Source organism: Kwoniella dejecticola, chromosome 6, assembly GCF_000512565.2.
Source record: "Kwoniella dejecticola CBS 10117 chromosome 6, complete sequence".
Classification (NCBI taxonomy): domain Eukaryota; kingdom Fungi; phylum Basidiomycota; class Tremellomycetes; order Tremellales; family Cryptococcaceae; genus Kwoniella; species Kwoniella dejecticola.
The window spans coordinates 1,964,823-1,977,712 of NC_089306.1; the positions used below are offsets into that span (position 1 = coordinate 1,964,823).

The 12,890-nt window shown below is 48.7% G+C and overlaps 4 protein-coding genes across 4 annotated transcripts; 2 read left to right on the forward strand and 2 right to left on the reverse strand.

The window, feature by feature from the left end:
- Nucleotides 1-1,378: 1,378 nt before the first annotated feature.
- I303_105600 (uncharacterized protein) lies at nucleotides 1,379-2,123 on the reverse strand (the record flags this gene model as incomplete). Its single annotated transcript, XM_018408251.1, has 2 exons — nucleotides 1,379-1,560; nucleotides 1,664-2,123. 2 exons carry the CDS (start codon nucleotides 2,121-2,123, stop codon nucleotides 1,379-1,381), a joined length of 642 nt encoding a protein of 213 aa, XP_018261942.1.
- Nucleotides 2,124-2,624: 501 nt separating this feature from the next.
- On the forward strand, nucleotides 2,625-4,595 carry I303_105601 (uncharacterized protein; the record flags this gene model as incomplete). The annotated part of the gene is made up of 3 exons (XM_018408250.1): nucleotides 2,625-2,732; nucleotides 2,818-4,368; nucleotides 4,494-4,595. The coding sequence occupies 3 exons, from the start codon at nucleotides 2,625-2,627 to the stop codon at nucleotides 4,593-4,595; spliced, it is 1,761 nt and encodes a 586-aa protein (XP_018261941.1).
- A 166-nt stretch (nucleotides 4,596-4,761) lies between these two features.
- I303_105602 (glycylpeptide N-tetradecanoyltransferase) lies at nucleotides 4,762-7,362 on the reverse strand (the record flags this gene model as incomplete). Its single annotated transcript, XM_065969199.1, has 12 exons — nucleotides 4,762-4,856; nucleotides 4,944-4,971; nucleotides 5,037-5,102; nucleotides 5,187-5,426; nucleotides 5,565-5,877; nucleotides 5,948-6,118; nucleotides 6,198-6,314; nucleotides 6,378-6,469; nucleotides 6,530-6,697; nucleotides 6,759-6,862; nucleotides 6,925-7,013; nucleotides 7,070-7,362. The coding sequence occupies 12 exons, from the start codon at nucleotides 7,360-7,362 to the stop codon at nucleotides 4,762-4,764; spliced, it is 1,776 nt and encodes a 591-aa protein (XP_065825271.1).
- A 328-nt stretch (nucleotides 7,363-7,690) lies between these two features.
- On the forward strand, nucleotides 7,691-12,796 carry I303_105603 (uncharacterized protein; the record flags this gene model as incomplete). Its single annotated transcript, XM_065969200.1, has 15 exons — nucleotides 7,691-7,901; nucleotides 7,972-8,069; nucleotides 8,128-8,200; nucleotides 8,258-8,361; nucleotides 8,425-8,538; nucleotides 8,596-9,192; nucleotides 9,244-10,033; nucleotides 10,105-10,223; nucleotides 10,281-10,370; nucleotides 10,425-10,591; nucleotides 10,656-11,172; nucleotides 11,240-11,434; nucleotides 11,486-12,326; nucleotides 12,396-12,659; nucleotides 12,732-12,796. The coding sequence occupies 15 exons, from the start codon at nucleotides 7,691-7,693 to the stop codon at nucleotides 12,794-12,796; spliced, it is 4,245 nt and encodes a 1,414-aa protein (XP_065825272.1).
- Between the last annotated feature and the right edge of the window lie 94 nt (nucleotides 12,797-12,890).

Genomic DNA, 12,890 nt, shown 5'->3' on the forward strand with positions numbered 1-12,890 from the left:
ATCCATGTATATACTTCGCTTTCTGCTCTAGGTTCCCCTTCTCCATGCGCTCAAAGCTTGATCAAGGTTTCTTATCGTGTGCTTGTCTTTCGACTCTACTTCGCCCCTTCAAGTTGTTTTTCGCTTTTCGTTGATCAGATGATGTAGGGGAGCAAGCCGGTTTACAATTTTTTAGGTGAGATTGTCAAGAAAGGTTGGGATTGGGTTGATCACTATCAAAATGGGTCAATTGACTGGGACTGACTCGAACGTCAATCCACAATTAGGAGTCGAATTTTGGTAGATGGGTTGAAAGGAGGGTGTATCTGACTCACATCTCAGCGGCCCGGCATTGTATGAGGTGTATAAAGGAGGTACGGTGTACTAGAGATTGGATAAGCTATCAGTAATAGTTGGCACGATTACTACTGCTGATCGGTAATGCTGTATGTCGATATTGATTATTCAGGACACTTGAAGGAGCGTGAAGGTGAAGATCCGAAACGAGGTGCTAAGTATGGCCTGGCCTGGTGACTAGACAACCCACAAACAACCCTATAGTCTGGTTCCTATTCCCTAACCGACTTTGGGGACTGGGGATAGGTACGACTCGCCGCAGTTGAGCATGTGAGTGGTCTATCGATGCGGATGTGATTGAGTCGTGGACATGTATGAGTGTATACGTCGATGCGAATGCTGTCGATGGTCTCATGATTGAAACGTACGAGCCTTCTTCTATTCGATCCAACTCAATTGGACATGAGACAAGATACAGCCTGCAAAATCAGCTTAGCATACCTCATCGGATGCGTCATTGTCGATCTTGCCCAATAAATGGATCCTTATAGGCCTTCCGATACAAGCCGTAGTGGTATAAGACAAAACCCATGGGATGGTACTTTTTTTGAAGTTTGAGTGAAATTTGTTTGGTTCCAAACCAAGAATACCGGTACCATGCCCTTCCGATGGTCCGATTCCAGGGTCGATGACGCCAAACGTAATGTTAATGTTCATTTAGCGTTCTCAGCATCCGAGTGTCCTTCTCCAAATTCCCATAAAGCTGTACTCGATCCTGTAGCGTAGTACTGTACTGCGCTTGATGCACTTGACCAGCCTGTACATGGCCTACGATTGCGAATTCTCCTAATATGAACAAACACGCCGAGAATAGCCAAGAAGCTTTTGAAGCGTCAAATCGGATCTCCTGACTTTCTTATGAAGCGACCCTCTCTTCCTGTGTGCAATATGGCTCTGCCGGAAAATCTGTTGTGCTCACTGATCTCTTGAAGCATGATGATACGATTATGAAGAGAGAAGATTTATATGCCTTATGCCTTTACAAGGTTGCGCTTATACATTGAATCCCAAACAGCTACAATCACTAGTGCTAGATTGTGCGCTACGACAACGGGCTGGCCCCTGTATAGTCCGCTGATTCCGCTATGCCCAGGGCATATGGAGGTGTGAAGCCAGCACTGATGTTCCGTATCGCCAGGAGGATCCGATGTATGGACAGCAGAATCTGTATGAGCCTTGATGCGATCCCTGACCTCGGTTGCGGTTTCGATTGAGCTTCTGGACCTAAGAGCAGACCAACCTTTCGTCAGCTGATCCTCCATCACATTCAATTGAATCCCAGCAGTGTGACAACGGTACGTGGTCGCTCAGACAGGACCAAGCTCACCGCCGCTCCTTATCAATCGGATGATCCCCCTGATCTCATCTATCAGACATATCGCCCCCGTCCCGAACGCAACCACAGTCGTCACATCTATCGGCCTCTTCCAAGCATTTATGGGCGGAACGAAGGGCAAGGTACCTGTCCTCCAAGCTAGGAGCCAGAGCAGTATGACTTTAAGCAAGCGATTACTGGATGATTCGGTGATCTTCCACCCTCCTATGCGTTTTAGGGTACGCAGTATGGCTCCGAATCCAGCTAAGAGGGAATAAGCGAAGGTCAAGCGGACGATACTTCTGGTGACTTCCATTGGTCTTCGGTCGGGGAGTGTGTCGAAAGAGGATGCAGGGAGGAAGGGGAGGGTGATGGTCATTATGAATGCCTGAAGGCGGATTTGACGGAGAGGCTGAAATGGTGGGATTGCGAGGGAGAGGAGGAACATGATGAAGAGGGGAAGAGTAGACATCTTGCGTTCCCTCTCTCTTCAATTGCTCAATGGGAGCCCCAAGCCTTGTATCGCCTCGTTGGCGTGCTGTGTGATCTAGCTTGAGCGAGTTGATGGCCTCACCTCAGGTCAGCTTGCGATTCGGATAGGGCTGCCGCTGTCAATAACAGTAACAATAACAGTTGCTTGTCGCTTCACGTCGAAATGGGGGTAAAATCCAGCGCGTGGATGTCGGCGGTCATGACCGGTAATAATAACACACTACTAAGCGAGGCTCACGATCCAGGTGGCGGATGGTATCCTCTGTCATCGGCGCATGAAAGGATGTACTGTATCCTTTGATCATGAGGCAGCGGACGATCTGCGTTGAGGGCAGGCAATGTATTAATACAGGAGAAGGTCAGGCTGGATTGTCTTTAAGGCTGGCACAGTCCAGCTTAATCTTACTTGAATGCTCCGCTTCACACTATCCCTCACATCTGCAACCTGCTTGTACATTATCAAAAGTAAGAGAAAACGAGTATGGCATCATCAGCCGAAGTCGCCGAAGTATTAGATCGACGGATCTTGTCTGTCATATGGGAATTACTGAACTCAGACTCAAGTCCAAATGAGCTTTTCGGCTGTCCTGTAAGTCTGCTCTCGGAACAGCGGGGTTGCCGAAAGTCACACTCTAGAGGTTGTGCTCATGGCTATTGATTCCTCTCCCTGGCAGGCTTTGAGGCTCAATGATATATACGCCGCTCTGAACGTGAAGTCAGAACAACTGGACCTAAATAATATAGTTTCGATCGTAGAAAGACACACTGCCGACTTGGTAGGAGATGGGTATACTGCATCTTTGAAGTCTGTACGCAGGGGACAGAGTAAAGAGTATTATATCGTATTCCAACTCACCTCTCAAATCCAAATTGCCGATAGTAAGACTCACGAGTCTAGGTCAAGCGCCTTGAGCGACCAGACTCCACTCAAAAAACCTACAGAGAAGCTGGATGAGGACGCTGGACAGGTGAAGACCATCGGCCTGATACCTGGCTTGCCTGGTGCGGAAAGTCATGCAACGACCAAAGCACAACCTAAATCCGCCAAGCAGAAGATATTCCGGGCGCTGGGATGGAGCAAGAAAAAAGACCCGAGTGAAGCAGTCACTCAGCACGACGTGAACAATAAGTCAAGACAGATTATCTCGCAGCATGAGGATGACAGGACAATTGACATTCAAGCTGAGCATGAGAGTATGATTTTGGAGAATATGCCCGCCACTGAACAAGCAAGTATGCACCGAAACTTCTCCTCGTCTCCTATCGGGCTATCACCATCAACACATAACCGGAGAGATAACCTTGAGGAGCAAGATGGATCCGATTGGCTCGAGAAAACTCGAGGATGGCATCGACCCAGAGCTAGCCACGAAGATATCGAAAATACACGAGAGAATGACGCGGAGCCAAAGCCCGAGAGGAAAGGGACTGAATGGGATATAATCGATGCCTATTCTTATGATCATGATGAAGCCTCTGATTTGGATGATACCAGTAGCCCCGCACCAAGCATTGAAGATCGATCGAAGGTGTCGAAGGAGCAAGATACTGACAATGCTCCGAGGACCAGGGATGGCCTTTCGAAGAGGAAGCTCAAAAGCTCTTTCGGACAAAACGAGATATCCATAAATCATCGTCCCGTCAGAGAACCAACGAAGGACGAGTTTGAAGGTACCATAGCTGAGTATTTTGACGAGTATGCCGGAAATGAACATGAAGAGGATGATGCAGATGCGTCTTGCTCTTGGCCACAGGACATAAAGGGCACCTTCCATGAAGAGCGTCGTGATCGACATGACCATCAACATAATCATAAACATACAAATCAATATGGACTAGACCATGAATCAAACGACGATGTGAAACATCCATCCAGTGATCGACAACATAGACATAACCATGAGAACAAGGACGGCCACAGGCGTAGGGCCGAGGCAGATCGCCCGATTGAACATCAACACCGAGAAAAGAATCAGAAGGACGAGTTGAGCAAATCAGAAAACAATCGAAGAAGCGATAGAGAGGACATCCGACGTCGTAGTGAACATAATTCTCATCGATCCATTCGAGAACGAGATCGAGAGCGAGAGCAGGAGACAAAACGAGAGGGCGATCATACTGTTTATTTCCGGAGCAAGAAGGATAAACAATATCATGTTCAGGTTGATACGCCTTTCTTACTCAAGAGTTTCGAGGGATTACCGTTCGAACCTGATCTCAGCGTTGTAAGTGAATCGCTCTCGACGCGTCATCAGATAACAATTTCGCTCTCTTCTTCCTCAATCTCTTTACCCGTCTCATGACGCGTGTTATAAAATGTCGACTGATTTGCTGGTCTGCAATTTCCCAGTTCGATTCCCTCGCGTGGATGAAAGATAAATGGCAATTAGTAGTTGCTGAATTAATAGCTGTCTTGGGTATAGTATATATTCTCCAAGCGTCTGGCTTCTGAGCATGAGTATCCAGCCAAAAAATCGTAGTCTGTGAAAATCAGCGCGAGACTCGGGGTTGTCACAGTCAATGCAATGCATGAAGATTCGTTAATACCATTTCAATCTATTTTTCTGTATGCTCTTCTCTTGCCATACTGGGGGACGATGCGAAGATGTCCCGGACGACTAAAGCATGACCACTCCGATCCCTGAGCTTTGCTTTTGCGAAGTCGTCCGTTGTCCACCATCTATAGGTGCACAACTCCAATTGTACAAGTAGTCTGAACAAGCACAAAGCACATTTGCCTATCAGTACAGGTCACAGATTCTCCTTCTCGAGCTATACAATCTGAGCGGAGTCTACTCACAGTTCAAATACCCATCTCCTGGACCGAACTGCAAGTGGAACACAATATCAGACGATCTGTTTCCGCGTGACGACCAAGAGAACACCAGCTCACCTTCTGTTCTTGCAGGAACATGTTATTATCCAAACAACTCAGTCCGTTCAGCACATCGAATCCAGCCTAAGGTATACATTCAATCAGTCAATCAAATCCATCAGTCCATGTTGTAAGGCATGACACGATGAAATTAGAAGGGGTATCCACAGCTTTCGCCACGCTCAACATATCATTGCACAGAGCATTCAATCTCTCCTCCAACTTCTTATTCGCCTTGGCATCGTGCGTAGCAGCGTCGTCTGACGATCCACCAGGACTAAAGATCACATCGGAGGCATAGTAGAACATGTAGGCGGCGTTCAACATATCGTGTTTGGGATGTTTCATTATTGTCGATGGAAGTGAATAGAAGGACATGAAATCGGTTATAAGGTGTGTCGTTGGGTCCTGCATTGCCATGAAGACCAATCATATCAGTACTTCCCTCTACTTTTCCTTCCTTCCCTCTTCGAAATTCGGCGACTCTGACTGTCCACGATTACGCTCGAAGAAAGAGAGGAAGAAACGATGGATGGTCCGACTCACTTCCACCACGTATACCCAAACCACTTGTTCTACTCTCTTACCATCTACTTCTCTTCCTTGTCCAGACAAGAACCAATGTTCGACCTCCTCGTCTTTCCCGAACGTCTGAGCTACGTCGAATCGAGCCAAGTACTTCCTGAGCAAGTTACCGACTTGAGGAACGTCGGATTGCGTCATTTCTCGGAATCCGGGTATGCGGGGATGAGGAGGGACAGAGTACGATTTGACTAGTCGGGCAATGGTGTATCCTCTGGGTAAAGGCGAGAAACCGATATCTACTAATTTAGGCGGATTGAGATTTCGGTGCCAGTATCTATTCGAATTGTTGGCATAATATCAGCTCCTTTGACTTTCAAAGGCTCAAGTGGAATGCGATAACTCACCGACAAGTACCTATCGGCGTAGGGATAACCACTCCACCGGTGTATATAGCTTGCCAGACATTCTCCAAATTCACCCTTCGGGTCACTTCTTTAATTAGGACAGGCGTCAATCGCTTCGAACGGAGTTTCTTATGAACACATAGGAAGTTGATGTCGGCAGCGTCGAATGTCCTGTATCACATCCTTGATCAGCTAAATTGCTCCCGATAGATATGGCTTGTCTGGCAAAAAGGAAAACTGCAAAACTCACTTTGATCTGACTCGGATCTCGATATTTATACCGGAGATAAAGGCTATCAATTTACCAGTCTTTTGCACCCTCACTCCGATATGCCAATTGGGGAAGTAGCCAGGAGCTGTCAAGGCCCTATATACCACATAGCCATCAGCTTTAATGACATCGTAAAGATGTCAGCCCGAGATTACTTGCCAAAGTAAGAATTCCTTGGAATACTTGAATCGGAACATAGCTTCATCGTCTTCGACGTAGTTCTCAGACAAAAGATCGTACACCTCTTTACACTAGATGATCACCATGAATTAGCTGCTTTCTGCCGCAGAACATCAAAAGATATAGTTCACCTGTTCTTCATTCTTGATATCTATCAGACTCCATACGAAACCGGAAGGCAAAGATCCAGGATCTTGCTTGACGTCCGCAGGGGTCTTATGATCGTCTATAGGTCCTTCTTCCAATATCGCTTGGGATGTTCCGGTTGGAAATTGAGGTACAGGCTGTGTCTTCCAGAACTACGCCGAAAACAATAAGCTTTTGAAACTCCCCAAATGCAGAATCAAACGAGAAGCTTACCTTGTGTTCACCAAGGTTCTTCGTGTTTGACTTGTTTCCCAATGCCATCTTACCTTCTAGGATTTTCATCAGATCTGCCGCCTTCAGCGCTTTTTGGATCTCCTCTGCGAGTTATCAGTCATATCAGTCAGGATATTCTTGCGACAAGTTAGATGTGTGAGCGCACCATCTGTGGCAGCATTGGACTCCTGCGGATCCATCTGTTCTCGTACGGCATCGATCACTTGCTGAGGTGCTTGTCCAGTCGCTATGTTCCTACAGGTAGTCATGAGCTACTTGATCCTTACTATACAAGGTAAAGCCGGACGCACTTTAGCTTTTGGACAGCTTTGGAAGCTTTTCCCTTCTTCTTCTTCTTTTTCTTCTTCTTACCACCCTCACCACCTTGTCCGTCCACTCCTCCTTCCCCGGCTACCTTGTCTTCGTCTCCTTCATCCCCTTCGGCATCTTCATCGTCACTATCTTCTTCGGCTGCTGCATCTTCACCCAATCTCTGGAATTTTTCCAATACATCTGCTACTTCCGGTTGAGCTTCGGCTGGGACTGTCTGGGAGGAGGAAGTCGGGTTCCCCACTGGTAGAGCATCGTCTTGAGGGACTGGCATCTTTGCCTGGGCTGTCTTCTACCTTGGGTTGAGGACAAGCAATTCAAGCATAAATCCATGAATCCATGGCGTGTTTTCGTTTTTTCAATGAAATGACAATGTATACACGCACAGACACCCAAACGCACATGGTGACATCATGACAACCACGTGATAAATGGGTGACTCAACTAAGGTATACTAGTTTGTTATAACACATCGCGTCCTCATTAATCACTTTCTTCTTCTTCCCCCTTCAGCCTCTTTCATCCTCGTCCAGCTTCATTCATCTCTCGCGTGACGAGGGGCACATCACGTCTCTCCCCGGCGAGCGAGATCTCCCAACAAGATGGATACCGAACAGCCCCCGGCGGACGGTACTGCCGGGCTTCCAGCTCCTCCTGCCGCGACTGCCCAGTCGACGTCGGACGAAATAAGGCGTCAAGTAGAGCAAGAGCAGGCTTTGGCTGATGCACAGCGTAAAGTCAGACAGCTGGAAGAGGAGATTGATAAAGTCAAGAAAGAGAAAGCCGCTCTGGAGAATGACAAAGAGGGTGCTGGTGAGTGATGTGCTACATTAGGTGTCGCATATCATCTTATTGAACATCAAAGCTGACTGTCACATATCAGTATCGACCACGAATCAGCTTCGAACGCAACTTTCCGCACTCCAGTCATCGCATCATAAGTCGACATCGGAGTTGTCAGTGCTGCAGACTAGGATAGATGTGAGCTGTTCATCTAGCATCGCTTATGAACTCTTCCAGGCTGATTCTCCCATTGCAGGCGATCGAAAGAGAGAAGAAAGAGCTTTTCGACGAGACCGAGAGGTTACAACAGCGATCCAATAAAAATACTCGTCAGCTAGCACTTGCTCGTATCGATAGCAATCCATAAGCTGATCTTATCATAACAGAGGAACTGTATGCTCTTCGGGCTCAGAAGACCGACTCATCCGCCAAGATTGCGCAACTTGATGTCGAAGTTTCGGAATTGCGTATGACCACGGAGACTGCTAAGGTGAGCCAGCTGACACCATCGCATAAACCCCGAGGTCTAGACAGCTGACTCACTTCTGAACAGTTCAACGAAAAGCGAAGTGTTCAGGCCTTAGAAAGCGCTCGAGCAGAAGTGCTACATCTCAGTAAAGCTGTTGCCGACGTTGAGGAAAGATTTGGACGATATAGGGCCGAGAAGGTCAGCAGCGTCTGTCCCTCGCAGAGTGTCCCCGTCTGACTGTGAATGTCCTTACAGCAAGCCGAGCAGTCTCAAACCCGCTCCGAGAACGAAATTCTCCTCACCCGACTGACCTCCGTCGAAAACTCGTACCGTTCTCTACAACGCACATACAATGATCAATCTCAACGACTGTCCGAAGCTCACGCCAATATCGCTACCCTGACTTCCGCGGCGGCAGCCAAGAAAGCCTCCGTCTCCATGGAGTTCCACCAATTGATGGAAGAAAATCGTATACTAGAAAAGAGGGGCGAAGAAGCTAGATCGACAGTGAATGAGCGAGAAGCCGAGCTGGAAAGAATGGCTGAAGCGTGCGGAGAGAAGGAGAAGAGCTGGGAAGAGAAATGGAAGAAAGAGGAAAGGTCACGAAGAGAATCTGAGAAGCGTGCAGAAGATCTCAAGATTGTTGTTGAGCGCCTAGCACTAGCTGGGGGTGAAGGAAGTGATATCAGTCCGGCAGCAGCTTTAGCAGGTGGTATGAAAGCTAGCGGGAAGACATACACCCAGTTCTACACCGATTATACCATCCAAGAGGGGAAATTGCGGGCTGCTGAGAATGAGGTGGCTAGATTGACAGGCTTGCTGGACGAGATTGGTCAGGATATCGCTGAGAAGGTATGTTGATCGTCCATCACTGTACTCTGACAACTGATGGAACTGTTGTAGAAACCTTTGCTCGATGAACAAGCTGCTGAGCATGGTCGAGCTATCGAAAGAGCGAATGCGCTGGCTGCGGAGTTAGCTGCTGTAATCGCCTCTCGGGATGCTCACGATAATCAAGTCAAATCACTCAACGCCGCCGCGACACACCATCGAGAGGAGGTCACATCTCTTCAGACCACTGTCGATGACTTATCCCGTCAAGTTCAGAGCTTGATCCGGCAAATTGCCGTGCGGGACGATCCTTCGCTTGCTAGCGTATCGATGGACGGCAATTCGACGGTGGACGGAGACATCATAACCGATCATTTGCTGGAGTTCAGGTCTATCAGATCGCTACAACAGCAGAATCAAAAGCTGCTCAAACTTACTAGAAGTCTGATGGCGAAGCTGGATCAAAGGGAAATTACAAGAGCTAGTGCCGCTCAAGATGACGTGGATACGGGCGCAAGCTTGGACGCTGCAACCGAGACAATCACCAAACTTCACTCACAATTACTGGATGCTCAGAAGAAGATCAACGAAGCTACGAGAGAGCGTGATTTATTCAGCAAGTTGCTAGCTAAAGGAGAAGGACTCAGGTGGAACAGCTCGACATCGGGACCATTTGATGATGGAACAGACGCCCCTCATCAGCAGAACATCACAGCCCTGCAGACTGAGTTGGATTTGGTGAAGAACAAAGCCGATGTGGAGGTCAAGGAGGCGAAAGAGGAAATCAAAGTCAAGACTGAGCAAATAGGCGCGGCTGAGGTGGAGAAAGCGAGAGCCGAGGCAAAAGTTGGGTTACTTGAGGGTTAGTCCATCTCAGAAACAGCTTCATTCCCCTCATCCAAGCGGACAGCTGATGCTTTGCGGATCGGGTAGAACAATTACGTATGCTCAACGAGGCAAATGCTCTGCAGAAGCAGGAATACACCAATCTCGAGACTCAGTATAGGCAATTGCAAAATGCTATCTCCCAAGCTCACAGCGAACAACGTGGTGTGAGTCGGCTCTCACAAATCGTCTGAGGGTGTAAAGCTAATCCGCGACGCATGCAGGCCCTCGAGCAAGTTGCGACTCGTCAGGCCGAGGCAGACAGGTTGAGGAATGAGACAGCCCTGCTGAGAGCGGAGAAAGAGCAATGGAAGGTCAGTAAACCCTATTCTGCGGTGTCCCCAGAGAAAGCTAATGCGACTGTGCAGAGTACCGAAAGTCGATTGCAATCCGATTTCGCTCAAGTTCAGTCTGAACGAGTCAAATTGCAACAGCTCATTGACAATCTCAAGAATGTCGCTACGGAGGCTGAGAAGAGTCGGTCTGAGGAGAGAGGGCAGTTGGAGAAGAGGATTGAGGAATTACAACGAGAAGCGTGAGCTATCCCGCACGAGGTCTCACAGCCTCGACAATCATTGACAGCGAACCTCTTGATACAGTACCGCACTTCGTAGTCAAATTGAACAAGCTCGTTCGGAGACTCGAACCGCCGAAGCGAAAGTAGCAGATTTCGATTCCCGGTTGGATGCAGCCACCTCATCTGTCAGAGCAGAGAAAGAGGCGTCAGATGCACTGGCCAACACCCGTTCGGAAGAGATCAAAACCCTACAAGCGGAGGTAGAGCGACTGAAGGCCGAATCTGACAGCCGGTACAGGATCGGTATCAATTGGAAGAGGCGAGCGGATACCTTGACCGAAACTCAGGCTTCTACTGCTCAATCACATACCCAAGCACTGGAAGCCAAAGACAAAGAAATCAAAGAGGTCTCCGAGAAAATAGACAGCTTGAATAAGGAAATTGAGGAAAATAAATCTAAGATCGGAGAGATCGAGAAGAAATTGACTGAAGCTGAAAGAGTCAATGGGTTGAAAGAGAATACGGTGCAACGATTACAGTCCGAGTTGACCAAAGCTCAGAGTGGTACTGTGCCAGCCGTCCCAGACAAATCGGTTGAGGTGTGTGATTCCTCGATCAAATATCTCTTCACACGTGGGAGTCAGCTGATGGTCGACCCAATGATAGCTTGCTGCCCTGCAGCAGAAGCTCGAACACACTCAAAAGGAACTCGAAGAGGCCAAAGCTCAAGCTGCCGCTTCTGCTGGCGGAGCAACAACGGCGACTACAAGCACGGAAGGTGGAGCATTGACGGACGCCGAGCGGACTGAGCTCACTGCCAAAGTGGAGCAATTGCAGAAAGAGAAAGACGAAGGTGATCAAGTGAGCAAATGGTGCCACTAGATTCCTGACCTCAGCTGACGGATCTCATAGCGATACGCCGATAATGTCACTCGAGTCAACCGAGTCAATGCTTCCATGAAAGCGCGTTTGGATCAACTCACTGCCGAGCGAAATTCCGCTCAATCCACTGTCGACACGATGCAAGCCAAAGTAACTGAACTCGAGAAGAAGATCTCGGACCTCGAAGCCTCCGGCTCTACTACATCTAATGCTGCAGGTGCTGCTGAGGGCGGGGTCGATCAAGCCAGGATAGATCAAGCTGTCAAAGCTCGAGAAGCTGAGTTGATCGCCGAACACACCAAAGCTTTGGAAGCCGTGCGAGCCACAGCAGGCACAGGCGATTCTGGAGATCTTCAAGCCAAGGAAGCTGAGCTAAAGGCTCAATTCGAAAACAAAGTTCAAGAAGCTGTCAAAGCGCGATCCGAAACGGTGCAACAAGAAGCTACGACACTGAAAGGACAAGTAGAAGAATTGACCACCAAAGTGAAGGCTTTGGAGAGACAAGTCAAGACTGCGGAGATCAGTAGGAAGACCCTGGAAAGGCAAAAAGCCGAAGTTGAGAAGAAGCTGGAAGCTGCTTCCGGAACTTCTGCACCCGCAAGTACACTAGCAGCTCCCACTCCGACGCCAGTGAAGAGTGCCTTTGGCGTGACCACCCCTGCGACTGGATTATCAGCTGCTGCTGGTGCTTTCCAACCGCAATCTACCCAACAGCCTAACACAGCACAAGCTCAAACACCTACAACGGCTGAAGGCACGACGTCTACGACTGCTTCGCCCTCTCAAGGCGCACCGCGATCACGAGCAAAGGGAACTGTCAGAGGTACTACGAGAGGAGGAGCGGCAGCTCGACCGAATTCAGTATTAAGCAGTGAGTTCAGCCTGCATTTGCTTGTCCAACTCAGAATAAGGAAAAGCTGATATATCGAGATTCTTGTAGCTGTCAACGCAACGCTAAATCAAGCTAGTACACCGTCAGCACCAGCTCCTACGCCTGCAGCAAACCCGATTTCGCCGACGGGTGGCACTAAAAGACCATTGGAAGAAGGAGAAGTGGCAACCGAAGGAACTGGGGAGAGCTCAGCTCAAGGGGATATAATCGCTCGAATACAGGGCTCGGCTGAACGAGGACGATTGCTGAAACGACCGCGAGGAACAACGGCTCGTGCCGGGGCCAAGGGGGCAGCGAGAGGCGGCAGGAGAAGTAGTGCAGCCGGTGGAACTGAAGGAGGCGCTGAAGCAGGAGCAGGTGCAGGAGATAGTACCCAAAATCAAGGTGGAGGCGGAGCGGGAGGAGGTGCAGGTGGAGAAGGTGTTGGTGGTGGCGCACCGCCCAGTTAGTCGGCTCTTGGACAAATGTTTACCGATCAAAATTGAGGTTATGTTAAGATTCTTCGCACCTCATGGGATACAATGAAGTCAGGTGGCCTAATAT